The sequence below is a fragment of the Aspergillus tubingensis genome (genome assembly GCF_013340325.1).
Source record: "Aspergillus tubingensis WU-2223L DNA, scaffold_7, whole genome shotgun sequence".
NCBI lineage: Eukaryota > Fungi > Ascomycota > Eurotiomycetes > Eurotiales > Aspergillaceae > Aspergillus > Aspergillus tubingensis.
This window is the reverse complement of record NW_023336281.1, coordinates 3,558,657-3,585,350: the sequence shown is the minus strand read 5'-3', so window position 1 is coordinate 3,585,350 and position 26,694 is coordinate 3,558,657. Positions and strand designations below refer to the sequence as shown.

The window sequence follows — 26,694 nt, the reverse complement described above, 5'->3', positions numbered from 1 at the left end:
CTTCTACTCTGTTCTTGTTGGTGCTTGTCAATGCTTGTTAACGTAAGAGAAATTCTACCTCCATTCGGAAGCGGCTGGCTCGGTACATTGCATTAACAAGGCAATTGACAGGATCAAGGCAAACCTTCAGAGTCAGCTGGTTGATTCGGGCGTGGGATGCCAGTAAAAGAGACCCGGAAACAGCGTGTCCGTAGCTGAGATGCCCGATAGGGCTACCTTGCATTAGGCGAGGGGCTCGAGGCCAATGTAGGTTGCTTTGCAGTGCCCGGCACCAGGCTTAGTGCAAGATAAGTGCGCAGTAGTAGATGCAGCATTGGCATATTTACCTGCATCCATGGTCCCATTATGCACACGCGGTTCTCGGAAGAGCGCAAGAATACCCGTAGAATGAGCCAGAAGCTAGCAAGGATACAACCCATATGCAGGCTGACCAACATGAGTCTGATGTCAGGTATCGTTGCTAGGGATAGGCCAAAGTGCCTTCAGCAACTACTTCATGCCACCTATCTACTTGATGCCTCAGTACTGAAATCCAGCGAGGGGTCAATTCAGGATGCCATGAGCTACTCGCTCAATCTTTCGTAATCCAGGCTATATCCTCTAAGAGAAGGCTAAGAGCTGTGTCATTTGACTGGCATCTGGAAAACATTGACCGCTCTGACAAAAGGGGCAGTGTCTGACCACCATTCCGCGCGTCCTCGATAAGGGGTCTCGCAATGGGTAGATTGGGTCGACGAACCAGATGAGGCCTTGAATCAATCCTGGGTGCCTCGGCGCACCATCATGGCCAACCGTGGCTCCTAGCTTGCTTCGCCAACGCTTAATGATGAAGGATCACGGCAATCGGCCAACTTGAGCGCCACCAACGGACCCTGCAGTAGCTAGAGGCAATCCAGACGAGCAGAGATTGCAGGATCAATAGAACCAAGGGCAGCCTTTGATTTGGATCAGCAAAACTATTTCGCAAGGCTCAGGATATGATGCAGTGATGTCGTGCCAAGACAAGAGCAATAGTAGGAGGATGGTGGTATATGGGATGCTGCTGCCATCGAGAAGACTCCAAGCAGGCACGGGCTCGATGCTCGAATGTTATTGGCTCCCCTGAACACAGTATCAGCATCCCGAGTAGGAAAGTCCGGGGCCGAGTGACAGACACCTTGACTCGGTGGTGTCTAGCATCGTTGCCTGGGAGCGACACACGAGCTGGCATCGGATATGTCCGCTGGAACACAGCAGATGAAAGGAGGTGATCTGACCAGCAGTCAGCCATAGCATTCCATCAGTGTCTAGGAGCAAAAATGACCCACGTTTCTCGTGGTCGACATACAGCCACGTACCAGAGATCATTCCCGCAAGGGATAGATACGGCATATTCAGCGACCATGTGGGATACCATCCGACACGTCCGTCCACCACTGACACGCCTGGACCATATGGAGCCACTATTCGGCATACAGTGGAAGTTGACAGATTGGTGACGAGTATGCCCGGGTACCAGAGTAGGCGCTGATTAGAGTTTCAAAAGATGTGGTAGGTTGGCAACACCGGGCCGGTCGTTATCGACAAGCAACAGCACGGTGTCCCGCAACGTGATCGCTAGACGCACTCCCACTGGCTGATGGTTGTGTCTAAGCGCCAAGATCCCCTCGGTTTTAAGCAACTAATCTTAGGAGATCGGCTAGTAGACTAGGATTCGATATGCATCCTCCATGTCTCTGCCGCACCAACATCCAGCAAGGGTACGTAGGTGGTATCTAGATCGGCCATGACAGACGTCCGTCCGTCCGTCACAATAATACATGGTGAGGCTGTGTCGACTGGAGCATCCCTTCCCCCTTAAGTGTCAATTCGAAAACGGATGGAACAAAATTTGCGATACTATGCAAGTTTGACTCGAGAGATCTGTCAGCATATAGATTATGCAAGGGAGAGGCTGACAAGTCACGAACTTAATGGTGAGTATGGGGAGAAAGCGGCCGAATGGGACGTGCGCTTTAGTTAGTGGTCGTGTGAGGTTCACAACCGTCAATGATAGGAACCCCTCTTTCTCCATGTCAGCCAAAAAAAGTTTCCCCCACCGCATGATCATGAAGCAAAGCGGTTTCTCCGCAGGATTAGCCGTGTGTAGCGTAGAAATTGAATGAGTTGTTGGCTGTGACCGCAATGCTCACTTGGCCTCCTTCCCTTCTGGGTAGCCAGCCAGCGTGGAGAGAAAGACCAGCTTATGCCCGCTTATGCGTTCGCTGCCACCCCGTCAACCGAATGCGGACCAGCTGTGCTCTGATTGGTGCGGGTGGGGATGAGGGTCTTTCATTCTAGAAGGCGGTATCAGACGATCCGGCGGGATTTGGGGGAATTCTGCCACCACGTGCGCCGTTGATTGGCCGGCGGCACAAGTTCGCGTCCGGAAGATCCCCGCCGACTTTCCATTAATCATCGCACTAAAACTAAAGTATCTCTTCTACTTTAGTTCCGCCGCCACTCGACCCGATGTGGGCTGCTTTAAAAAAGTGCTGTATCCATTGGAGATGCAGTCATGGACTAATGTCAATTAGGCAATAAACCACGAGATCCATCTCCAAGACTGCAAGTAAGGAGAGACAGAATGATGTTGTGCTCGTGGTGGGTGTTCAGACCCTGAAGAAGAAGCTTACCTCTGCGTTCTGCAGTGTTACCATCCCCCCAGTGTGCTGTTGTGTTGGGCTGTTGTGAGAATGAACAGAACCCCGGCACACACAGTGTAAAAAGAAAAAAAAAAAAAGCGAAACTAAAATTATGCTTTCGAGGCTCGTGGGAAGTTTCACCCGCTTCTAGGGTTGCTTGGCCCTGCACCAGAAGGTGGTTCTGGGCAAAATGGGGCAGAGTTGCCTGCCATTCACCACTGACACGGCAGCCTCGACTCCGGAGGCCCAGTGGAACCCGCCACACTAAGTAGTACGTTGGATCTTCTCCGCTACCCAGACCTGCTTTTGGCTTATCACGTTCCACCATTCGGACATGTGCCTGGAGCACGCTGGTGGGCTGGTTCTGGTCCACGCCTGCCCAGAGATTTTCCTTTTGCCGTCACCCTCCGAATATAAGTTTCGACGGCTGGCCGTTGTCCGACTTGGCCCGCATCGTGTGTGACGCCTTCATCACGTTCAATCCGAGCTTGCTCTCTCGTCCTCCTCCTCTCCTCTCTTAGGAGAATACCCTCAACGGACGTCTCAAGCTTTCTCGCGTCCACCCCTCTCTGTCGTCAATTTCCCGGACTGTCGGACCACTTTTCGACTGGTCCTTCGACGACGCCACCATGACGGACTTCGGCCTACGCGCTCCTCATGGGCCCGACATGTCGGGAACCCATAACCCTCTTGAGGATATGGATATTCACGAGAAGGGCGCTTTTGACGCCCTCATTCGCCCTGACGACAGCTATACTCCCGATGGCACGTATTGGGCCGACTTGCCGCTCCTGAAGCGGATCAAGTTCGTCGGTTCCTACGACGCCGCAGAAGCCAAGCGGGAACTCAGTTCGATCTGGCAGATGACAAAGGAAGATCCTCTCTCGCCCATCTCGTACTATTTCCGAAATATGGTTCTTCCTGGTGCTGGTCTGGGTCTCGAGGGGTACGTATTGGTCTAGTCACCGGCCGAAAACGCGTTGTGCTCACATTATCCCTCTTTAGTTATGTTCTGTTCTCCATCGGAAACATCAAACCCTTGTTTGAGGCCTCCTTCAAGTCCTGCTGGGATGATCATACGATTTGCAACAAACAATGGATCAACGCGGTCGACTATCTCGAGATTGTCGGTATCATCTTCGGCCAGATCTTGGTCGGAATTGTCGGTGATTGGTAAGTTCTCGATCCCCGGAGAATGCATCGCGGCAATCATAGCTAATTGATATCAGGCTCGGTCGTCGCTGGGGTCTTATTCAGGATGCTGCAATCATGTTGCTGGGTTTGGTGATGCTTACCGCCGCTTGGGGTGTCACTGAGAACGGCTGGGTCATTTGCTACGCTTGGTCATTGTTCGTCTACGGTATTGGTGTTGGGGGTGAATATCCCATGACTGCCACTAGCGGTATGGAAAACGCTGTCGGCTCCGGAAAGGTCTCGACCAAGGAGGACCGCCTCCACCGTGGTCGCAAGGTCACCAGTGCTTTCTTGATGCAGGGTTGGGGTCAATTCTTCAACCAGGCCATCCTGATCATTCTGCTGCTCATCTTCCACCACGGTAGCGGTAACCCGCCTTACTCTTCGGTGGCTACCCAGTGGACCTACCGCATTTCTTTCGCCATTCCCGCCGTCGGCACCTTGTGGCTGGTGTACTACCGTGCCTACCACATGAAGGCTGCCAGCAAGCAGCTTGCTGCGGCTAAGAAGAAGGCTTCTGTTACTGGATACGATGTCAACTCCTTGAAGCTGACTTTCCGTTATTTCGGTTTCCGCATTATCGCTACTGCCGGTGGCTGGTTCGCCAACGATGTCTTCTTCTACGGCAACAAGCTTTTCAGTTCCGAATTTATCAAGGTGCTTAGCCCTGGAAGCAACTCTATCATGCCAACATGGCTTTGGAGTTTGTGCAACATCGGTGTGTCATTGGCTGGTTACTACTGTGCTTCTTTCCTTGTCGACAACAAGCTCTACGGTCGTAAGTGGATGCAGATGATCGGTTTCCTCATGTGCTTCATCCTCTTCGTCGTCCCTGCTTTCCACTATGAGTACTACACCCGGCCTGAGAACATCCACGCTTTCCAGGCGATGTACTTTTTGAGTTCTTTCTTCAACCAGTTTGGACCCAACTCTGTCACTTTCCTCGTGGCTGCTGAGGTGTTCCCGACTCCCATTCGTGCGACAGCCCACGGTCTCTCCGCCGCTTGCGGTAAGAGCGGTGCACTCCTGGCTTCCGTCTTGTACAACTACATCGACACCCAGACCAAGTTCTACGTTGTCCCTTGGTTCGGTCTTGGTGGTATGGTCTTGACTCTGTTGTTCCTGCCGGATACCACTGGTCTTGATCTGAAGGAGCAGGAGCGTCGCTGGCAGTACATCCGCGACGGTCGCGAGCAGGAATACCATGGTCCTGCTATCCACTCCAAGCACCTTTCTCTCTGGGAGCGTTTGACTGGCGTCGGAAAGAACTACAACGCTGAGCTCGACTACAAGCACAAGGTTGAGGAGTACCGTGCCGAGTGGGAGGCCGCCATGACCGCCAAGATCTCCGAGAACGAGAAGGGCGAAGACTTCGTGCAGGACACGGATGACTCCCTCCTGGAGGGCCATGTCCATGCCTACTTCCACCGCACCAGTCCCATGTTCCGCCCGATGGAGCAGACTGCCACCAAGACGGATAATTTCGCGCTGCCTCCCGCGGCGCAAGATTCGTCTACGGAGTCATATAACGAAAAGTCCGAACTATAAATGGCGTTCTTCTTTTCTTTCGTTTTGGGTGTTCATTTTGGAAAGCGAGCATGTGTGATTGATTGGATGTGGCACGTCAGATTTTGGATGATGATGACACGCATTCCATTTTTGCATTCTTAGTACATTGTTTTTTCCTTGTCAGCTGTCGAGCGAGAGATGCCTTCATTCCTTTCGTCTTGCACTCAATACCCAGGTACATACATGGTACTCGTTAGTATATAGACTTGATTAATATATATACCCATGAAGTGATGGTTCACTCAATGATATGGGATTCTCTACATACAACATCGCTCCATATATTCATCCACCCAATCAAAACGTCCCATGGTACAACGCGTAGTATGATCTCATGTAACCTACCTACATCACGATCGTGACACCTACCGAGATGTCCAACCATGCATCGCCCCTGCCAGCGCAACGCAACGCGACGCGCCCCGCCCCGCACGCATGCATTCTGCCGGCCGGACAGTCCACCAACCCTCCTACATTGTACCGAAAAGGGCAGGCGATAAGAAAAGCGGTGTCGTAACTCGCATCCTTTTCCCCTCACATCGCATCAACACATCAACTCAAACGCATATTCTCCCATATTCCATAATCTTACTATATGTCCTACTTTACAATATAACCACTCAATCTACTTTATAATCATCCCCTCACCCTCCAGACCTAACTATCTCGAAACATTCTTCACCAATTGATCCTCCCAACACAGAAACAAACACAGACACCCCACCCCACCTCCACCAAGAAAAAGGGAAAAAGCATCATGCCCCTCTACGCCTTCGGCTCCAACGGCTCCGGCCAACTCGGCCTCTCGCACACAGAAGACGTCTCCGTCCCGACGAAATGTCTTTTCGATGATGAGCAATACCACCGCACCGCTTCCTCATCCTCCTCAAACACACCAACGATATCCCGCATCGCAGCCGGCGGGAACCACACCCTTGTATTGTTCTCCGATGGGAGGGTATATGCGGCGGGGTGTAATGAGGATGGGCGGTGCGGGGGCAGATTACCTGCGGGGAGTGGGGATGGGGATGGGGAGGTGGTGAGGTTTCGGCGGGTTGTTGTGAATACTTCCGATGGTGATGGTGGTGGTGGTGGTGATGGTGATATGGGCAAGGAGGGAGAGGAGAGATTTACAGACGTGTCAGCTACATGGGAAGCGACGTTCCTGGTAGCTGGGAGGAAAGTGTATGTCCTAGGAACCGGGGGGAGGGGGGAATTGGGGGTTGGGGAGGGGAAGACCAGTTTGAAAGAGGGGGTTGGGTACATTGAGTTCGAGGAGAAAGTCATCAGTATAGCGAGTGGGATGGGACATACGGTTGTTGTGTTGGAGGGAGGTCAGGTGTATGGGTGGGGAGGAGGGAGGAAAGGTCAGTTAGGTGCTAAGGGGAAAGAAATCAAGATTGCTTGGGACCGTATTAGGGTCGACGAGGAGGAGATAGGGTTCCGGGCGACGGGGGCGGCGTGTGGGAGGGAGTTTACGGTTGTGGTTGGGGATAAAGAGAAGGGGCAGTTTGTTGTGCTGGGGTCGCCTGGGGATAAGTGGGGGGTTATGTCTGGGGGGAAGGAGCCTGTGGGCTGTTTTCAGGGTATACAGACGAGTTGGCATGGGGTTTATGTACATTGTTATGATGGGAGGGTTGTGTGTTGGGGGAGGGATGATCGGGGGCAGTTGCCGCCGCGGGAGATGGGGGTGGTGAAGGGGTTGGCTGTGGGGAGTGAACATGTGCTTGGTCTTGTGGATGGGAGGACGGTCGTGGCTTGTGGTTGGGGAGAGCATGGTAATTGTGGTCCTGAGACGGATGCGCAGGGGAATGTGAAGGGGGTGTGTTGCCAGATTCCTTTGCCGGATGGGGTCGGGGAGGTTGTTGGGTTGGGTGCAGGTTGTGCCACGAGTTGGGTAATTACTCGGGATTGATGGCGGAGAGAGTTCTGTTGAGGAGGTCCTCTTTATGGTCTGGTGTAGGGTGACTGTTCAGTCGAAGAGGCCAATGCCGTGCAGCTACGGGTTGTCAGCACGATCAATAGATGCGAGCGCGCTCGACTTACCTGGGACATGCGCTGAGTGGGCGGGATGCCCATCTCTTCCTCCTCATGGCTCGTCTGTGCCATTCGGGGTTCGATATCGCGTAGCCCAGGGCCTGTGCTTGTCTGTTGGGGTTTGTCAGTAAGAGGTTTGAAGCAGACGGCGGATTGAGCCATACCTGCTCTCCAGTGGCATCCCAGCCGAGCTCGTCCTCGACCGGACCTTCATCCTCATCATTTGGCACGTCCCATTGCCTGTCGTCATCCGCTGGAACGAACAGACTGTCGAACTCCATTGATGGCGGCGGTTGTTGGGTCTCGGTATTGGATTGCGAAGCCCGGGTAGAAGTCCCAGTGAGTGGCCGAATCGACCGACTGCGGGGAGGAGGTATCTGTGCGGTCTCTGGAGCCGTGTTCCTGTGACTTATCTGCACAGGTGCAGGAGTTTGACGTGCGGATAGCTGGGGCGCTGCTCGAGAGGAGCCTGGGGCGTCCTCTCCGGGTGAGTCCCCTCTAGTCATCAGCGTGAACTCGGTTTTGACGCCCTCGGATTCGTAGGCGAATTGCAGGGGACGAGATGGACGGGTGAACCGGGCGGTGATCTTTGCATTTGCTGTCTCAGCATGTGCTATTGCCGCCTTGAAGTCTTTCATGTGGATGGCCACGTGAAGATGGTCTTCCGCTAAATAGTAATCGAAGTCCCTTTTCTCAATAGCTACGGAGGTGTGCACCGGCTGGCGAAGGATTTCTGTGACAGACTGTGAGTATGGAGGTAGTTCATAGAAAGGGTCTTGTAGCATTACCTTTTCCGTCTGAGCTTTTCGTGGTGAAGCTGGTGAAGACGGCCTTGCCTTGCTCGGAGTAGATATCTAGATGCTCCGCTGAGGGACCGAAATGATCTGTTATCTCCTTCAGGTACTTTGGTTCGATGCTCCATTCGTTTGTCGCTTTGGACCTGTCGAATATGGCATGTTGTACATGGACAGGTTCATATGTAAGTTTGTAGAGCTTGATGACGCCTGGGAGGACTGTGAGCTGGGGCCACATATCAGCCTGGATTGGGTTGGCCGAGCCTTACCAAGTCCACATATCAATCTGATAACGAGTCGGCACTCGCTTTCATCTAGATCTTCCTGGAGCTCGACCTCGCACCGTTCGACAGAAGTGTCCTTGTCACGTCCACTCGTCTTCGCTTTGAAGGCCGATAGGAGGGCCTGTGGTATGTCAGCCGAAAGCCGAGACTACATAGTACGTAGGTTCCCACCTTGATCAACACCTGACAGCTGAATTTTTCCGGATGAGCAGTCCTAGACGAACTGCCATTCCTCACTCTACCAAACGAGTAGGATTCAAAAAAACTATCCGCCTCGAAGATAAATGCAGAGTAAGCCGTCTTGGTTGAATTGAGGACGCTTAAACGGAGCTTGGTAACACGTTAGCTTATTTCCAGCCTTCTTAAAATAAGCCATAAGCTTACCAGGTCAATTTCAGCTTCTATTGCCACACTATCGTCGAATTTTGCCAGACACATTAAAGCATCATGTAGTTGGTATATCGCCTGCGGGGCGAGCGAGAATGAGAGAGTTGTCATGTTCGTTTATGACAAGAACAGCATATCCAGCTGTAAGCAACTCTATAGAGACCCTTGATATATCAAGCTTATCTGCAGTGACTCCCTCGTATAACTCTCAATGTGGCTCTTGGATCTTATTGGGATCCTGTCAGTCGGTCACGGCAGATCGCAAACACGACGCGAGCTTACCTAAGCGGGACTGTACGGGAGGCGCCTTGCTTCCTCAGTCAGCTCCCAGGATACCACTGATCACCAATCCTCGTGATGCTGTATTTGAGACGCTAGAGGCAGAGTTTTAACAGAGTAATTTGGTTGGTTGTTGTGCTATCTATTTTGGAGTGGTCAGTTTCCTGGTCTCGTGAAGATGGCCTTCGCGTTAGCCGGTGACGTACTCTATATGATCTTGGATATCCTGGGCGATGAGAAGGATTACAACAGCCTTTTTCAATGCGCAATTTCTTCAAAATGCTTTACTGAGCATTCCTTGGCGGTATTATACAAGTAAGTCTTTATATATTGATGCAATGGCGCGTTGGTGGTGGATGCTGATGATGACAGGTTATGTGATACTTCGCCAGTGAGGGGCGGAGGTACAGAAGACGAGCAGTTCAGGTCTCGGAGAGTAGCCACCGTTTGGTCTTCCAAAGGCGAACAGGATCCAGTCATACGAAAATGGGCCCTATTATGGCGTTCTGTTATCCTGTCTACTTTGGACCAAACCTACCTCCCGTACTATAGCTATATCCGCTATCTTGATTTGGATGACTTCGGGGACCTCCTTAAGGAACCGCGATTTACGAAGACGATGAAAGAGTATGTTTCCACTACCAACTACATGTCATTCGCTGTTTGACATTTCTAGTGATTTCTTTACCCCGGAGCTGTTGGAAATGGTGTCCCACGACTACGAAGTCAAGGGATCCAAACGACTCCGTTCGTCAAAAGCCTATCCTGACAATGATTGGGTCATGGTGAAGATTGGCACAGGTTGGTCTCTCATCCTTTTCGGCTAATCTGATGCGTTACTATTTCGTCGTAGTTCCTCGGTGCTGACATCTGAAAGCAATTATCCAGAAGACTAGGTCAATACGAGGAATGTCTTGTAACGGTAGTCTCCATCTAGGCTCCATGAACTCCCTTAGTCGGTCCAGAGATGTCTGATCGCTCTCTAGTACCACCGGAAACCCTCTCTGCATGGATCGAAGGGTTACCCTTGCTGAAGTCCCTGACAATATGGTCCGGGGATGCACTAAGCCAACATGCTGGCGATAAGATCCGCCACCACTCTCCTGATTTTAAACAGCTTACATTATATGGGTGGTATGTCTCTGCAGCGAGAGTTGACCTGTGATGCTTACATATAGAACAGGAAGAATGATCCACCAAGAAACGCGGAGGCTGACTCTGAACAATTTTTGACCGAATTGCGCCCCAATACGCTAGAGTACTTCGAAGTACTCAGCTACTCTCAGCTGGGGCCTCGTTCTATCAAATCACTAGGGCTGCATTTGGAATCTCTAGCTGAGCTGAAGCTTACGAGTCTTACCATCGAGACAATCGCAGAACTGCCCTCACTAACGGCAGCGCCAGCCTTGAAAGTACTGGTACTGACTGACTCGATACCGGCTACGCGAGACGAAAACTTTTACACAATTGTCACTCGAGTTGCTGAATGGATATGCAGTTGCAAGGCCTTGCAACGCTTGGAACTCAGACGATTTGTCGACGACTCTTACCTGTTATCGCAGGTCCTACCCCATGAAGGGCTCCGTCTAACAACGCTATCTTTATCCGGGTACGCAATGGCGGACAGCCGTCTTTTCCACGAGGCTCTGGCTAGCCAGCGAACTTTGGAAAATCTTTACCTTCGCGGCGAAGGGAGCGAGTTTCCACCGGGCAACGAAATACTTGCAGATGTGATTAGCCAGCTCAGCAATCTCCGAGAGCTGGAACTCAAGGATATTTCTGACGGCTTTACTACAGACCATGTGGCTTACATGGCACATATGCTCCCTCATCTCGAGAGACTTTGGATAAGCGGCGAATTCTTCGATGATACAACGCTGTCTGCGTTCCTGGATCTACCAAGCCTCCAAAGTCTTTCCATCCACGCCTTCAGCAACTTCACCGCCGACGGCATACTCTCTTTCATTTCACAATTGGGGCCAAAGAACAGAGGCTTCAACCTGGCTATCCTAAATGCAGTCGATAGCACTCTTACCGAAGAAGCGCAAAATGTAATCCGCGAGACTCTGAAAGTGAGTCTAGATGGGACATTCGACTATGGTTTGGCTCAGGGTAAGTTGACTGGCTGGTACTACTGCAATTGGAAGCGCTGACAAGCAGTAGAGGAGGATAGCGATCTAGATTCAGATCAGATGTCGGACTGATTGGCAGAGTACTATCTAGGCACCGGACTACTAAGTAATTTCATGAGGACCACTGGCAGTGTGGAATTTGAGAGATTGTAAATGCGAACAACGCTATCTTTGAGAAATACTTGGATAAGTTGAAACTAGTAAGAAACATTTCATATGTTCCATGTAGAAACTCAAGGGCTTTTCATGCGTCTGTAGTGTTAGGCTGCTTACTGAAATCGGCAAACAAACCACTTAACGGGGATTGGCGGAGGGCGCGTCTTCACCGCGTCCCGCACGCGTTACTTTCTCCTCCGCGCGACGCCCGCCTTTCGGAGTTACAGTAGCAACCAGCACCGTCAATCAGCCCCTTCCCCAATTCACACTCCCTATACCCCGTTACGGGTCCTTAACCGATCAACCCACAGGAAGACTTTCATGGACACATAGTATCTGTGGTAGAAGACCACCAGTGCGCCATGTCTGCTTCCCGCGCCAAATTGGCGGAGCTGCGCGCCCTTCGCGCCGCAGGAAAGAAACGCCTGTCGACATACGAAGTTGAGGAACAAGGCGACATCTACGAGGAGGTTGACGATGAGGGCTACAAGAAGATTATCCGCAACCGGCTTGATCAGGATGACTTCGTGGTCGACGATAATGGAGAAGGTTATGCCGACGACGGTCGCGAGGTGTGGAACGAGCGCACCGCAGACTACGGCGACAGCGAGAGCGAGGACGACGGATTACCTGCCCGGGGCAAGGCTGCGAAGAGAAAGCGTGAGGAGGAAAAGCAACGACAGGAGAAGATCAATAATGGCATCTCAAAGTATTTCAGCAGTGGGGCTGCGCCCTCTGCTCCCAAGCCCAAGGTAAGTTATCGAAGTCATCCATTGAGCACGAATGGCTCTCTAATATGTTGTTCAGCCGGTCGCTACTGCAGAAGACGACGCTTTCATGGCCGATTTGCTCGGAGAAGTCGATACCAACGTGGTCCCGCATCGTGTCCCTACGAGGAATATAGTCAAGACTGAGGCTCGTCGCAAAGTTCGCATCTTGTCACCCCCGCTCGCCGATAGAACACGCAGAGAGAAGCCGATAAAGAGGGACGAAAACAGTGACCCTGTCTCGCCGGTCAAGGATCAATCAGAGGTTAATTTCGACGACGACGATGGCGCGCTTCCTGGCATGGATGATGACGACGTTCCCATGAGTGACCCGATGCCATCGTCTCCCATCAGCAAAGCGGTAGAGAGGAAGTCGACCACGACACCTGTCAAGGTCGAGGAGTTTGACGATGATGATAATGATATTATGGAGATCGCAGAAGTCACTGGTCAGAACGACGCTAAGGCGACCAGCGTCAACATGGCCGGAAGCCGGCCTCCGCCCAAACTCAAGAGGGAGAGCACTCCGCCTCTGGCTAGCTCCTCGCCTACAAAGCCAATGCCAGAGGTGGACGCATCTTGGAATAACGTAAGGAGCAAGCTGAATGTTCTCAGCAGCCCTGCGTCGTCGGAAATGCGTAGCTTCGGTAAGCTTCGCGCCCAGGATGTCGTCGAGGAGGACGGAAGTCTGCGCATGTTCTGGCTGGACTTTACAGAAGTCAACGGCAGTCTTTGCCTGTTTGGAAAGGTGAAGAACAAGCAAAATGGTTCTTACGCCAGTGCATTTGTCAAGATCGATAATATCCTACGCAAGCTCTATTTCCTTCCTCGAGAGTATCGGCACAAGAATGGGCGAGACACGGATGAAGAGGTAGACATGGAAGATGTCTATCATGAAGTCGACGGGATGATGTCCAGGCTGAAGGTAGGGATGCATAAGATGAAGCCTTGCACACGCAAATACGCTTTCGAATTGCCTGGTGTCCCGAAAGAGACCGAATACCTGAAGCTGTTTTATCCTTATGACAAATCTCCGTTGCCAATGGATGTGAAGGGCGAGACCTTTTCGCATGTATTCGGCACAAACACATCATTGTTCGAGCAGTTTGTTCTCTGGAAAAACATCATGGGACCTTGTTGGCTCAAGATTGAAGAGGCCGATTTCACTGCCGTCAACAATGCATCTTGGTGCAAATTTGAATGCCAAGCAGCGAAGCCAGCGCTTATTTCTCCGGTACCTGACTCTGAGAATCTGGAAGCGCCGCCTCTGACGCTCATGAGTCTCTCCTTCCGGACCCAGCTCAACGTGAAAGAGAACAAGCAGGAGATCCTCGTGGCGAGTGCAAGAGTATATGAAAATGTCTCCCTCACGGACACCACTCCGCCTGAGAGGTTGCCCTGCAAGACTTTCACGGTCATGCGGCCTGCAGGCTCTTCATACCCGATGCACTTTGAAGCCGAAACGCGGAAGCAGAGGGGCACATTCATGCTGGAGAAGAGCGAACAGTTTCTGCTCAGCAAGTTCCTGGCGTTGTTCGAGAAGATGGATCCCGATGTTCTGATGGGACATCAGCTTCAGGAGGTTGACCTCAGCATTCTGCTCAGCAGATTGAGGGAGAAGAAGACCCCTGGTTGGCATCGCCTTGGACGGTTGAAGCGCGGCGACTGGCCCAAGAACTTTAACAGAGGTGGAGGTTTCTTCGCCGAGAGGCATCTGATTGCTGGAAGACTGATGTGTGATGTTGCTAATGATATGGGCAAGGTAAGTTTCTCCGGTTTACTTTTCTGATTCAAGGCGACTTCGTACTAATGATTGGAAGTCTCTGATGATGAAATGCCAATCTTGGAGTTTGACGGAGATGTGCGACCTCTACCTCGGAAAAGAGAATGCCAGACAAGAACTGGATTGCGAGGCAGCACTGAAGACATGGGCTACTACCAAGGACGGCCTCATGAACTTCGTCAATCACTGTGATGCGGATACCTATTTCATTGCTGCTTTGGTGCTGCGGCTTCAGATGCTGCCCTTGACCAAAGTACTCACGAATATTGCTGGTAACTCTTGGGCAAGAACGCTGAGTGGTACGCGTGCCGAGCGGAATGAGTACATTCTTCTCCACGAATTCCACCGTAACAAGTACATCTGTCCCGACAAGTACTCCTCTAAGCTACTGAAAGCTGAAGAGAAGATGCAAGAAGGTGATGATGACGAGTCGGCCGATAAGAAGAAGAAGGACAAGTACAAGGGTGGTCTTGTTTTTGAACCCGAAAAGGGTCTCTATGACAAGTTCATCCTAGTGATGGACTTCAACAGTTTGTATCCCAGTATCATCCAGGAGTACAACATCTGCTTTACAACAGTGGAGCGGACAGCGACTGTGAGTTCATATGCCAGGGAAACTGTATGGAACATGAGCTGACATCTCCAGGCGGATAATGACAAGGAAGAAAAGGTTCCCGAAGTTCCTACTTCCGATCAGGAGCAGGGTATTCTGCCTAAGCTTATTGCTACTTTAGTCGGTCGTCGACGTGAAGTTAAGAAGCTGATGAAGGACAAACGCGCCACTCCTGAGCAGCTTGCTCTGTGGGACACCAAACAGCTGGCCTTCAAGCTGACCGCTAACTCCATGTACGGATGCTTGGGATACACACAGAGTCGCTTCTACGCACGTCCCTTGGCCATGCTCACCACGTTCAAGGGTCGTGAGATTCTCAGAAGCACCAAGGAGCTGGCAGAGTCCAAACAGCTTAGAGTCATCTACGGTGATACTGACTCGGTCATGATCAACACGAATATGGACACGATCAGCGATGCGCTAAAGGTCGGTGATGAGTTCAAGAAATCCGTAAACGAACGTTACCGGTTGCTGGAGATCGACATTGACAATGTGTTCCGTCGTCTTCTTCTTCACGCCAAGAAGAAATATGCCGCCATCAACATGACCGAGGTCGATGGCAAGTACGTGGATAAGCTCGAAGTCAAGGGTCTGGACATGAAGAGGCGTGAATACTGCTCGTTGTCGAAGGAGGTCTCTCAGAAGCTGCTGAATGAAGTTCTCTCCGGTGAGGATCAGGAGGTTGTTCTCAACAGAGTCCATGACTATCTACGCGAGTTGGCTGAGAAGATGCGCGAGTACTCCGTCCCTGTCCAAAAATACGTCATTTACACGGTATGTTTGAATCAAAGCACACTCGGTTGACACACACTAACTCACTTATCTAGAAACTCTCCAAGCGACCCGAGGAATATCCTAACAAGGAGTCTATGCCCCCAGTACAGGTGGCCTTGCGCGAGCTTGCCCGCGGTAAAACGGTTCGCCCTAACGACGTCATATCGTATGTTGTAACGAACGGGGATGCCGAGACCTCGTCTCTCGCACCAGCCAAGCGGTCATACACACCCCAGGATGTGATGAAGCCGGATTCGGGACTCAAGCCTGATATCGAATTCTACCTTCTCAAGCAGATTTTCCCACCGATCGAACGTCTCTGTGCCCCTATTCCTGGCACTGATGCCGTTCGACTAGCCGAGTGCTTGGGGCTTGATGTGCGCAAGTACCAGATCAATAGCTCCAGTGGAAGCAACCAACAGAATGCCGATATCTTCCCGCTCGAGTCGCAGATTCCAGACTCTGTGCGGTTTGAGAACGCTACCCGGCTTACGCTTACCTGCCGGTTCTGCAAGGAGAAGTCGGTCTTCGAAGGACTCGCGCAGTCCACCCACATGTGCACTGCCAATGGTGTCGTTTGCCCCAACCAGGCTTGTCAGAAGACATTCTCTGTCTTGACGATTGTTGCCCAGTTAGAGTCACAAATTCGTGCACAGACATCGAAGTACTATGAGGGCTGGCTCGTCTGTGACGACACGGCCTGCGGCAACCGGACTAGACAGATCAGCGTATATGGACACCGGTGTCTTGGACCCCGGGGTCACGCTGAGGGCTGTCTTGGTCGGATGACATACGAGTACTCGGAGAAACAGATGTATAACCAATTACTTTACTTCGCAGGACTTTGGGACGTGGACAAGGCTCGTAAAGCGGCGGAGAAGGAGCCCACTGGGGAAAAGAAGGACAGTGTGACGGCCCTGGCAGAGTTCAACCGCATACGGTTTGGAACCATCAAAGGCGTTGTGGACGCATATTTGAAGAAGTGCGGCCGGCAATGGGTTGAAATGGACAGTCTGTTCCGCTTCATGCTGCCATGATTGAGTAGTATTGGGTTCTTCTGTTTTGTATATAGCTTTTATTTGGGTGGTTCGGATTTGGGACATGGTCATCAATGTGAATAGCGGGCATTGTTTTGTTCTAGATGATGGGATGAGAATTAATAGGCATGAATGACAATTGTACTGGGATTTTCTCGAGATATGGATTGCCTAATCGGGAAAGCCCCGCACCCCCGCCAATCAAGACCGGCACTTTCTCTGCCCGCCGCTGTCTCCCGCCATCAACTTCGCCCTTCACATGCTCGCTCTTTGTTTTCCCTGACTTCTGGCGACCTGGTCTTCCTCAATTGATTCCTTTAGACATTCCAGGAATTCCCCTAGTGACCGCCGTCATGTCAGTCGCGCGGGTTTTGGTCATTGCGGGATCAGACAGCTCCGGTGGCGCGTATGTTTGAGCATGGACACTCCCAGTTTTAGACCTGTCAAGCTAATGCATTTCCGCGGGGTTTAGGGGTCTGGAAGCGGACCAGAGGGTCCTGGCTGCACATGGCTGCTATGCTCTTACGGCCACGACTGGTCTCACAGCCCAGAACACTTTGGGCGTGCAAGACATCTTTGTTGTCCCCGCAGAGTTCGTGAAAAAGCAGATCAATGCCGGCCTGGAAGATGTTGGCGCGGATGTTGTTAAGTTGGGTATGAGCATTCATTCTTCTAAGCCTTCCTCTCGATGACTGACAGGGTGATAGGGATGCTTTCTTCTGCAGAGACCATCGATGTCATTGCTGAAGCATTGACCGTGCACCAAGTGCCTGCGGTGGTGCTGGATCCGGTAGCCTTGCCCTGTGTTACGTGGTGACCGATTGAAAAAATCTTCTATTTCTGACTCGAGAATTAACAGGTTATGGTCTCTACTAGTGGGTCACGTCTATTACCTGAAGCAGCCATTAAAGGTCTGCGCACAAAGCTTCTTCCCTTGACAACTGTTCTCACCCCCAACATTCCCGAAGCCGTGCTGCTACTGAAAGATGCCGGTGTGGACGTCCCAGAGCCGACAGATCTCCCTGGTCTCATCCAACTCGCGAAGCAGGTCTGCTCCTTGGGTTCCAAGGGTGTCCTGCTCAAGGGCGGACATTTGCCGCTCACCGGTGATAACCGGACCGCGCAGAATCATGAACAAGCCTCGAAGGTTATTGATGTGTTTTTCGATGGAGAAGACATTACCTTGTTTGAGACTGACTATCTGATATCGAAGAATACTCACGGCACTGGCTGCTCACTTGCCTCGGCCATATCGGCCAATCTCGCCCATGGTAAGGATATGAGGCGGGCAGTTCAGAGCGCGGTTCGTTTTGTTGAGGCAGGTATCAAGACTAGCATTGATCTCGGAAAGGGCAGTGGACCGATTAATCACTTTCATTCCTTTTACTGTCTACCATTTTCTCCGTGAGTGTCTTGATGATCGAGGGATGGCTCGCTCTGCTAATAATGTTTTACAGCGGACATTTTGTAGAATATGCTCTAGACCGTCCTGACGTCCAACCAGCGTGGAAGCGTTTCACCGAGCACGAGTTTGTCAAGAGGATGGGAGATGGCACACTTTCAGAGGAAAGATTCAAGTCATATCTCGTGCAAGACTATCTTTACTTGGTAGGAATTTCGTGATTAGTTCTGTGAACGTGGCTTGCTGACTCTCAATTTAGGTGCAATTTGCCCGGAGCAACGCCCTAGCTTCATACAAAGCTGGAGACATGGAGTCCATTGCTGCGGTATGTATAGTTCTACTGAATTGACATGCGATGCAACGAGCTGACGGTGTGATCTCATTATAGTCAGCCAAGATTGTTCTTCACATCCAACGTGAGACCGCGTTGCACCTCGATTACTGTGCGTCCTTTGGCCTTTCGAAAGAGCAAATGGAGAGCACCCCGGAAACCATTGGTGAGTGACAGCTTTCAAGTTGTTCATTTGTGATTACATAGGCAGGTTCGCTGACAATCCATTGTCCTTAACCAGCATGCACCGCATACGGCCGGTATATCCTTGATATCGGACAATCACAGGATTGGCTTGCATTGCAGGTGGCCCTTGCACCCTGCTTACTCGGATACGGGGCAATTGCACAGAGGTTGTACAGCGACAAGGAGTCTCTCCGCGAGGGCAACCGGTACTGGAAGTGGATTGAGAACTATGTGGCGGAGGACTACACCGAAGCCGTGCGCTTAGGATCTGGTGAGGCTCCGCTTGAGCAGATGACAGCCTACAACGGCAATGGAAATGGCTAACACCAGCTTAGAACTACTTGAGACGCATATGCGACAGGTTTCGCCCAGTCGAGTGGAAGAATTGATCAAGATCTTCATACGAGCGACAGAGTTGGAGATTAGCTTCTGGGACATGGGACTGGGTGGCAAACATTTGTAGGGAGAAGGGAAACCAAGCAGCTACTCAGATGAGGCAAAATGCAGGGCAGGCCAAGTTAAGATAGGATTTATAGACTATGTACAATGACATCGACTGCATATATGACCCCAATATGCTTATAGCTGGCCATGAAAAGATCTGACCGTCCTGCTCTCTCTTCGCAATCTAGACTAACAAAAAGTCGAAAGTGGAAACACCATCGCCTTCCGCCTTAATCAGCGGTGGCGGCGGGGGCCAATCAGCATGCAGCTTCAACGCATTTTCTGCGCCAAATCCCCTGCGCTAAGCCGCAACGGGCGAGTGTTTGCCTCCGCCGGTTTTTGCTTTTCTTTTCTTTTCTTCGCTTGCTTCCCGCCCGTCGCTTCCCTTTTTCTTTCTTCCTTCCATCTTCTGCTTCATCCTTTCTCCCTCACTCTCTCTGTGTGTCTTTTTCTCTCCTTCCTCTCTTTCTCCTCCCTCTATCCCCTCGTCTTTGAAGGTTGTGTTACTTTCTTCAGACTACTCTTTGTTGATTCTCTCGCTCCAGTCCCGTCTCATCGTGGTCTTGTTGGACGCCCCCGGTTTCTTCTAACCTCATAAAAAAAACTTGTTTTTTTCTTCCTTCACATAACATCATTATGTCTTCCTACGGCGGTGGCGGCGGCTACCAGCGCGACTCCTACCGGTAAGTTATCCCTCTGCAATCAGAGCACTGGTCTAGTTGGATTGCTCGAGTGCAAGCCAGCCTTGTGGCTGTGCGACTTGAATCGCGACTGTGATCGCTTCCTGGCTATCCCAGCCTGGCTTGCGGTCCGGGCTGTCACGCGATCCGGTCAACCGTCAACCCTTTCGAGACCTGTCTGCTCTTTTCGACACTACGTCGAGAACCTGTATTTCTCAAACGAACATGCTTGCTAACATGCTCTATAGCTCCAGAAACGGCGGCGGCGGCGGCGGCTACGGTAACGGTAACGGTTACTCCAACGGTGGAGGCTACGGCGGCGGTGGTGGTGGTGGTTACGGCGGTGGTGGCTATGGCGGCGGCGGCTACGGCGGCGGCGGCTATGGTGGCAGAGGAGGTGGTGCCGGCGGTGCTGGCGGAGACCGCATGTCCAACCTGGGCTCTGGTCTGAAGAAGCAGGAATGGGACCTTGACTCCCTGCCCAAGTTCGAGAAGTCCTTCTACAAGGAACACGCCGATGTCGCCGAGCGCTCTCAGCGTGATGTCGACGAGTTCCGTAAGAAGCACGAGATGGCTGTTCAGGGAAGAAACGTCCCTCGCCCCGTCGAGACCTTCGACGAGGCTGGTTTCCCTCAGTACGTCCTTAGCGAGGTCAAGGCCCAGGGCTTCGACCGCCCCACCGCTATCCAGTCTCAGGGTTGGCCCATGGCCCTCTCTGGTCGCGACGTCGTCGGTATCGCTGAGACGGGTTCCGGAAAGACCCTGACCTACTGTCTTCCTGCCATCGTTCACATCAACGCCCAGCCCCTTCTCGCCCCCGGTGACGGCCCCATTGTCCTTATCCTCGCCCCCACCCGTGAATTGGCCGTTCAGATTCAGGCCGAAATCTCCAAGTTCGGAAAGTCTTCTCGTATTCGCAACACCTGTGTCTACGGTGGTGTCCCCAAGGGTCCTCAGATCCGTGACCTGAGCCGTGGTGTCGAAGTTTGCATTGCGACTCCCGGTCGTCTGATTGATATGCTCGAGGCTGGTCGCACCAACCTTCGTCGTGTTACCTACCTCGTTCTGGATGAGGCCGATCGCATGCTGGACATGGGTTTCGAGCCCCAGATCCGCAAGATCATCTCCCAGATTCGCCCTGACCGTCAGACTTGCATGTGGTCCGCTACGTGGCCCAAGGAGGTCCGTCAGCTTGCCTCTGACTTCCTCAACGACTACATCCAGGTCAACATTGGTTCCATGGATCTGTCGGCCAACCACCGTATCACTCAGATCGTCGAGGTCGTCTCGGACTTCGAGAAGCGCGACAAGATGATCAAGCACCTCGAGAAGATCATGGAGAACCGCGGCAACAAGTGCCTTATCTTCACCGGCACCAAGCGCATCGCTGACGAGATCACACGCTTCCTCCGCCAGGACGGATGGCCGGCACTTTGTAAGCTCCCTTGATCCTGACACTGAAAGAGTCATATGCTAACCTGCGTTCCAGCTATTCACGGTGATAAGCAACAGCAAGAGAGAGATTGGGTCTTGAACGAGTTCAAGACGGGCAAGAGCCCAATCATGGTGGCTACTGATGTGGCTTCCCGTGGTATCGGTATGAATAAATCGCAAACTCCCCCCCTCCCCTTTCCCCCCTTCCCCCCTTCCTTTCTTGCCGCCAAGTCACCCTTCACCCGTATTGAGGTTGCGTGACCATGGCACGGTGCTTAACTCTCTTCCACCAATTGTTGGTGTGTATGACTCTTCCAGGCTTTGTCGGGTCTCCTGAAATGGTTCTCAAGCCAGGAGGGCCTTGGACTCACAGTGCAGTGTAGCAGACGTATTACTCTTCTGTTCTGATTCACCATATCAACCCTTTAAAAACTTGGCCGGTAGAGGGAGGGAAACTTCCTCTCTTGCCGACTTGTTGAAGCTGCATTCCAAGGTTGCTCTAGGACCACGATATCTGCCACCCTCGGACTCGTCTGTCACGGATCTTTTGATGATTTTAAGTCCGAGCGAGAGAGAGAGATGCATCAAGTCTCATACGACTGAGAAAGGCTCCTAAGCCACGTTGCTCAATTGACTAATGCTCTGTTTGCTAACGTTACATGTGTTTGAAGATGTGCGCGACATCACACACGTTCTCAACTATGACTACCCCAACAACTCGGAGGACTACGTTCACCGTATTGGTAGAACTGGTCGTGCCGGTGCTAAGGGTACCGCCATCACCTTCTTTACCACTGACAGTAAGTTACCTCTTCCATCACAAGATGGTCAAGCATGATGCTAACATGTCACCTCTTGCAGACTCCAAGCAGGCTCGTGACTTGGTCACCATTCTCACTGAGGCCAAGCAGCAGATTGACCCCCGTCTCGCCGAGATGGTCCGCTACAGTGGCGGCGGTGGTCATGGCCACGGTGGCTATGGCCGCTGGGGTGGCCGTGGTGGTGGCCGTGGCCGCGGCAACCACTTCACTGCTTCCAATGCTGCTCCTCTTGGTGGCAACCGTCGCTGGTAACCTTTTGACCTCGCTGCTCAGTTCATCCACTGAGCTTGTATTCCATTCTCACATCGGTAGACGTTCATTTTCCTTCGCATGATTCCTTTTTCGTAACCACGGTACGGGCGGCGTTCGTCGATATCACGATAGACTATTCGCGTGTTTTGCTCAGTTTACAACAACAGGCTCCCCCGACATTGGGTGACCTCGAAACCTACACGATTGTGCACTGATATTTCTCATGGATACACGTTAATTATCTCATTTCTTTGTTGTGGTTTATCAAACAAAAAGTTATGTATCAGTTGGCTTGTTCCCGGAACGGATGGGACTAGATAGTGTGTAGCTTTCACTTGCATGCTGATAATTGGAGAGAAACTGTACCTATCTGCTTCTGTTTAGCATTATGAAACTGTCATTACATTTTTCTACCTGTAGACAAAACTGCTGGTGCCTTCCTCGGGCACGTCTTCACACCATCACATGAACCCCTTCAAGTCACCTACATGAAGTCGATGCATCTCGATAGTAAACTACAGGCTTGATCCCTGCTATCCAGCCTCGATCTGCAACACCCCCCCTCCATCCCCGAGAGCAGAAAAAGCAATAATGAATACGACAGCGACAGCAACAGTACAAAGCACGCCAGATTGAAACAGGCGGAGGCTGCATAACGCCGCAGCAGCCACACAGGAGGCAGAGGCACCGGGTAAGCGGATTGACCACCTTGTACACAGTAGTATTAGTACTAGTTATTGGTTAGGTAGCTGGCTGGCTGGTTGGTTGGCATGTCCCCAATCAACATGCATCATCCTTGTTTAGACCCTTGTTTGAGGGGTGGGGGTATATTCTAGGTAGGAAATTGGGGTATTCATTTGTATGTATGTATTGAATCGATCTATTGTAATAATTACTAGGAATATGACTACTACTTACAAGGATCTGGTCCTGGTTTTTTTTCTCTTTCTAATGACGTGATTGCTATGTAGTATGCATGTATGTGCTTGGTAGTGACCATCCATCACCAGATAGTTTACCAGTATACTAGGTAGGTAAAGTTCACCTCACATGCAATCAATGTAACGGTTCGGTTCGAGTGGCTGTGTTGTTCTTCTGGTTATTTTCTCTTTCTTGCTTTTCTTGGCCATTTCTTTTACTTCTGATTTATTGGGACTGGGTGAGGGGTAGGCACAGTCTTAATTTATTGTTGATCTCTTATTACTCTTTCAGTTATTTCTGGCTGGTAGGTGATAGTAATAGTAGTAGCTGGTCGGTTTCGTGATGATATAGTAGTTAGTAGTACTATAGTTGGTTATATTGTGACGTGGGTACAAGTACTATTATACAGATCATGATCATATTACTGATGGAACTGGAGTAAACTCATAGCACTCATTTAAATGGATTTTGTAGGTATACATACATACATGTAGTAGTGGGATTGGCACGGTTGTGTTTATAAGCGCTATTATGATAATAGTAGTGTTGTAGGGTTACAATATGGGCTTCTCTGTGTCTGTAGTGCTAGTAGTAGTATTATGATATATTCATTAGCTTTCAGCTTTCAGCCCTCCGTCTGAGAAACCACCTCACTCTTCCATTTGGTACTACTGGTTTAGTGCGTTCAGGTGATCGATAATTGGACTAAGTACTACTGTGTGGAATGATTTTCTTGTTTTTTCGGCATAGTAATAGTCCTATTGATTTCACTAGGTTATCATTCGTGTGAAATCATCTTATGAGTGCCGTTGTGATTATATATCTTGAACACTAGTAGTTGTAGTACTGCATTCAACTATCATGTTTCGAGCATTGAAGAGCCAGCCAGCTACTACTAATGACTATATAAAATACTCCTCCTAGTAGCTTAGATATATATCCAACTGACCACTACTTACCACATACAACTACCATCTCACCCCTTCTACTCCCCCAACAAAAACCTCCCCACCTTCCCCGCCAAAATCTCATGAACATGGCTAGTCATATGTCCAGAATTAAACCAAAAATAAGTATCCAAGGGCGTCGGACAACCATACTTCCGATAATCCCAGGCAATATCCGGCTGATCATAACCAGCACAGAAGTTCGTGATATTCACAATCCCAAACTCGCCCGGGTGATCCAGAATATAGCTGAGTTCGCTATGTGCATCAAACAACATCACATTGGTATCCGCGTAGCGAGCACCAAATGCACTGGCATGCTGCGCCAGCGCATCATTGTACCAGGTGATCTGTGTCGCGTTGGGGCTGGGATCAGCGCTACCTAGGTTTCCGGGTCTGCGGTCTAGCGGGGGCAGGTTCATGAAGAGATAGGAGCGGTAGCCTTGGGAGTGGATGGATTGGACGGAGGAGAAGAGGGTGGTCATGAGGTCGTTGTAGAAGGTTGGGAAGTCGACGTCGTATTTGGAGCTGTCGCCGATATCGTTGATGCCGATCCAGATGGCGATTAGGGCGTGGGAGGGGTCTATGGTGGTTTTGAGGACGGGTTGGGCGTAGGTGGTGAATTGTTTGACTTGGTTGACGAGGGAGACGGTGAAGTTGTGGTGGAGGGGGGTGCTGGGGGTGGGTTAGAGTTGGGAGATAAGTGTATATGGCTTGTAGGTGCGGGCGTACTATTCAACTGAGATGTCTGATCCTGCGAATGCGAAATCCCATAGTTGTAGGTCGCAGTCGGAGGGCGAGGTGAGGCCCTCGTCCAGACCGCAGCCTGTTAGGTATTCTACCCAGTTGGGACCGCCTTCTGCGGTGGCGGTCTACGGGTTTGTGGATGCATCAGTATGGCTTTGATGAGGTGTTGGTATAGTGCAAAGAGATGATATGAATTGGTTGTCACCTGGTTCTGGACGATTTTGTCAGTCAGCAGGGTGTGTGGGTCATATGCAAAGTGCTGTAAATCCCCGATGAAACTATAGTTCTGTAGTCCATCGGTTCCTTGAACATATGTATACGAGTCACCGAAGGCGATGCTGGCATATGGATCAGCAACTTCTCTCTACCGGCTCTTAGAATACGGAAAGAAGATGATAGCAAGCACGAACAGGTATTTCGTCGAGTCCCAATCAAAGTCTTCTTTATGAACAGCACCAGAAGGGTATGCCGGAATCATCGGAACGGCCGCGAGGGCCAGAAATTGCCATTTTACGAACATGATTGATGGTTGCTTGATTTACCTCTAAACGAGGGCGATTGAACTGCTAGATACTGTCAAACTGACAACCTGCTGATTTATACGCATTGCATCAGAGGCAATTGTTCTCATACTGCCAGATTAACCCCGCAGAAGCATTTAAAGTCCGGAGAAATGACAGCATAAAGTGCATTTCCCACGGAGGATAATTTTCCTTCCACTTGTCATTAGCTGCAGCGGGCTGACATATAGCAAACAAGCAATTCCCGGTGCGATTTCAGATCTGCGGTGTCTATCTGAGATCTATCATACTTCCTGGATGAAGCTTCCGCTGTTCTGGACTGACTCGACTCGACTGGACTCGTGAGCCTCGGCACATCCATCGATCGGGTCCGGAGAGCACACCATCTGGTAGTAGTGCGTGGGGGCACCATGGGGAAGCTGTCTTGCCGAGCTACCTGGGCATTCTCTTAACTTGCCGACGCCCGGGAAAAGGGACATCCAGGAAGCAGAGGATTCATCTCGCTCCAGAGCTTTCCAGATAGCTAGCTAGGTAGCGAACCAAGCCTTGCCGATCCGGGCACGCAAGGAGGGCCAAGATTATCCGGGGTTGAAGAGCCCAAGGGGAGGCTCAATTCATCGACTGCGGGGAGTTAGTCCAGCCAAGCGAGATGGCGCGCCCTGCAAAAGCTCCGGTTTGCGGCGACGCGATTCAGAGCGCCATCCATGGATAGACAGACACGCTTGGGAGAGGAGGGAAGGTATTGGCAGCGGGACCTCCTGTGGTCGCTTTTCCACGGAGAACAAACAAACAGCCAGAATGGGTGAAAAGATGAGGGGAAAACTGAAGGGGATCGCGTTATCTTGCTGGTTTGTTGACAGTGCAGGTGACTCGAGGGATGCCGAGTGCTACCTCACTATCTTACTGTAAGATATCGCGTAATATTCAAGGAAATCAATCCATCCGCGTCTCTCTCTGTCTCTCTCTGTTCGGGAGGGTGGAGTGGGGACCTCCCGACCTGTCCAGTCCAGTCTGGTTGAAGGGTCACGGTGAGAGTGGATGTATTTTCCCAGCTGGACGAGCACTCTGACAATGGATGTCTTGCTCAGCTGAGATGTTGAAATCTCCATGTTAAATACAAGAGTCGCGCGAGTGGTATTATTTTTTAATTTTTTTTTTCTTTCGAGAGGGGAAATAATCCCGCCGAGGAGAATTGATTATCAGAGATAGAGAGTGATAGTAGTATAGTCAGTATCTATCCACTACTGTCAAGTCTGGTGTGTCTGCAGCTCAGCTGTTATGTACCTGCCTTCTTGGTCCAGATAGGATTAGCACAAAAACAACAACAACAACAACAACCTTGGGGGGGAATTGTTTGATGTACCCGGAAGTACCATCTTACGTACCTCCAGGGGAAAGGGTACCGGTATGTACTCCGTACCGGTGGGCCGCACTACTGGTTCTCCCCGGTACCAACCAGTTACTAGTGAGGTATTTTACTTGGTGACCAACGCCAATCACAGCTCCTAAAGCAAATGCAGGTTTAGGTATATACCGCTA

At 51.1% G+C, this 26,694-nt stretch overlaps 9 protein-coding genes across 9 annotated transcripts; 6 read left to right on the top strand and 3 right to left on the bottom strand.

The window, feature by feature from the left end:
• Window positions 1–956: 956 nt before the first annotated feature.
• On the bottom strand, window positions 957–1,371 carry AtWU_06142 (uncharacterized protein; the record flags this gene model as incomplete). Its single annotated transcript, XM_035501252.1, has 3 exons — window positions 957–1,101; window positions 1,155–1,251; window positions 1,338–1,371. The coding sequence occupies 3 exons, from the start codon at window positions 1,369–1,371 to the stop codon at window positions 957–959; spliced, it is 276 nt and encodes a 91-aa protein (XP_035357145.1).
• A 1,921-nt stretch (window positions 1,372–3,292) lies between these two features.
• On the top strand, window positions 3,293–5,405 carry AtWU_06141 (putative MFS phosphate transporter; the record flags this gene model as incomplete). The annotated part of the gene is made up of 3 exons (XM_035501251.1): window positions 3,293–3,609; window positions 3,669–3,836; window positions 3,893–5,405. The coding sequence occupies 3 exons, from the start codon at window positions 3,293–3,295 to the stop codon at window positions 5,403–5,405; spliced, it is 1,998 nt and encodes a 665-aa protein (XP_035357144.1).
• A 778-nt stretch (window positions 5,406–6,183) lies between these two features.
• AtWU_06140 (alpha-tubulin suppressor protein Aats1) lies at window positions 6,184–7,341 on the top strand (the record flags this gene model as incomplete). The annotated part of the gene is made up of 1 exon (XM_035501250.1): window positions 6,184–7,341. One exon carries the CDS (start codon window positions 6,184–6,186, stop codon window positions 7,339–7,341), a length of 1,158 nt encoding a protein of 385 aa, XP_035357143.1.
• A 57-nt stretch (window positions 7,342–7,398) lies between these two features.
• Window positions 7,399–9,039, bottom strand: AtWU_06139 (putative DNA repair protein rad9; the record flags this gene model as incomplete). The annotated part of the gene is made up of 7 exons (XM_035501249.1): window positions 7,399–7,425; window positions 7,473–7,574; window positions 7,628–8,196; window positions 8,252–8,467; window positions 8,527–8,662; window positions 8,713–8,871; window positions 8,926–9,039. 7 exons carry the CDS (start codon window positions 9,037–9,039, stop codon window positions 7,399–7,401), a joined length of 1,323 nt encoding a protein of 440 aa, XP_035357142.1.
• A 346-nt stretch (window positions 9,040–9,385) lies between these two features.
• Window positions 9,386–11,411, top strand: AtWU_06138 (uncharacterized protein; the record flags this gene model as incomplete). Its single annotated transcript, XM_035501248.1, has 7 exons — window positions 9,386–9,522; window positions 9,580–9,834; window positions 9,884–10,008; window positions 10,085–10,129; window positions 10,194–10,341; window positions 10,391–11,319; window positions 11,371–11,411. 7 exons carry the CDS (start codon window positions 9,386–9,388, stop codon window positions 11,409–11,411), a joined length of 1,680 nt encoding a protein of 559 aa, XP_035357141.1.
• Window positions 11,412–11,857: 446 nt separating this feature from the next.
• On the top strand, window positions 11,858–16,469 carry AtWU_06137 (DNA-directed DNA polymerase alpha catalytic subunit POL1; the record flags this gene model as incomplete). The annotated part of the gene is made up of 5 exons (XM_035501247.1): window positions 11,858–12,247; window positions 12,303–14,024; window positions 14,083–14,640; window positions 14,692–15,432; window positions 15,486–16,469. The coding sequence occupies 5 exons, from the start codon at window positions 11,858–11,860 to the stop codon at window positions 16,467–16,469; spliced, it is 4,395 nt and encodes a 1,464-aa protein (XP_035357140.1).
• Window positions 16,470–16,822: 353 nt separating this feature from the next.
• Window positions 16,823–18,851, top strand: AtWU_06136 (putative thiamine biosynthesis protein (Thi-4); the record flags this gene model as incomplete). Its single annotated transcript, XM_035501246.1, has 9 exons — window positions 16,823–16,875; window positions 16,942–17,123; window positions 17,177–17,259; window positions 17,329–17,873; window positions 17,927–18,077; window positions 18,131–18,196; window positions 18,260–18,368; window positions 18,444–18,659; window positions 18,724–18,851. The coding sequence occupies 9 exons, from the start codon at window positions 16,823–16,825 to the stop codon at window positions 18,849–18,851; spliced, it is 1,533 nt and encodes a 510-aa protein (XP_035357139.1).
• Window positions 18,852–19,468: 617 nt separating this feature from the next.
• AtWU_06135 (DEAD-box ATP-dependent RNA helicase DBP2) lies at window positions 19,469–22,234 on the top strand (the record flags this gene model as incomplete). The annotated part of the gene is made up of 8 exons (XM_035501245.1): window positions 19,469–19,515; window positions 19,761–20,947; window positions 21,002–21,109; window positions 21,618–21,746; window positions 21,808–21,822; window positions 21,896–22,015; window positions 22,080–22,120; window positions 22,187–22,234. 8 exons carry the CDS (start codon window positions 19,469–19,471, stop codon window positions 22,232–22,234), a joined length of 1,695 nt encoding a protein of 564 aa, XP_035357138.1.
• Window positions 22,235–23,925: 1,691 nt separating this feature from the next.
• On the bottom strand, window positions 23,926–25,154 carry AtWU_06134 (SGNH/GDSL hydrolase family protein; the record flags this gene model as incomplete). The annotated part of the gene is made up of 4 exons (XM_035501244.1): window positions 23,926–24,562; window positions 24,620–24,759; window positions 24,840–24,972; window positions 25,045–25,154. 4 exons carry the CDS (start codon window positions 25,152–25,154, stop codon window positions 23,926–23,928), a joined length of 1,020 nt encoding a protein of 339 aa, XP_035357137.1.
• Between the last annotated feature and the right edge of the window lie 1,540 nt (window positions 25,155–26,694).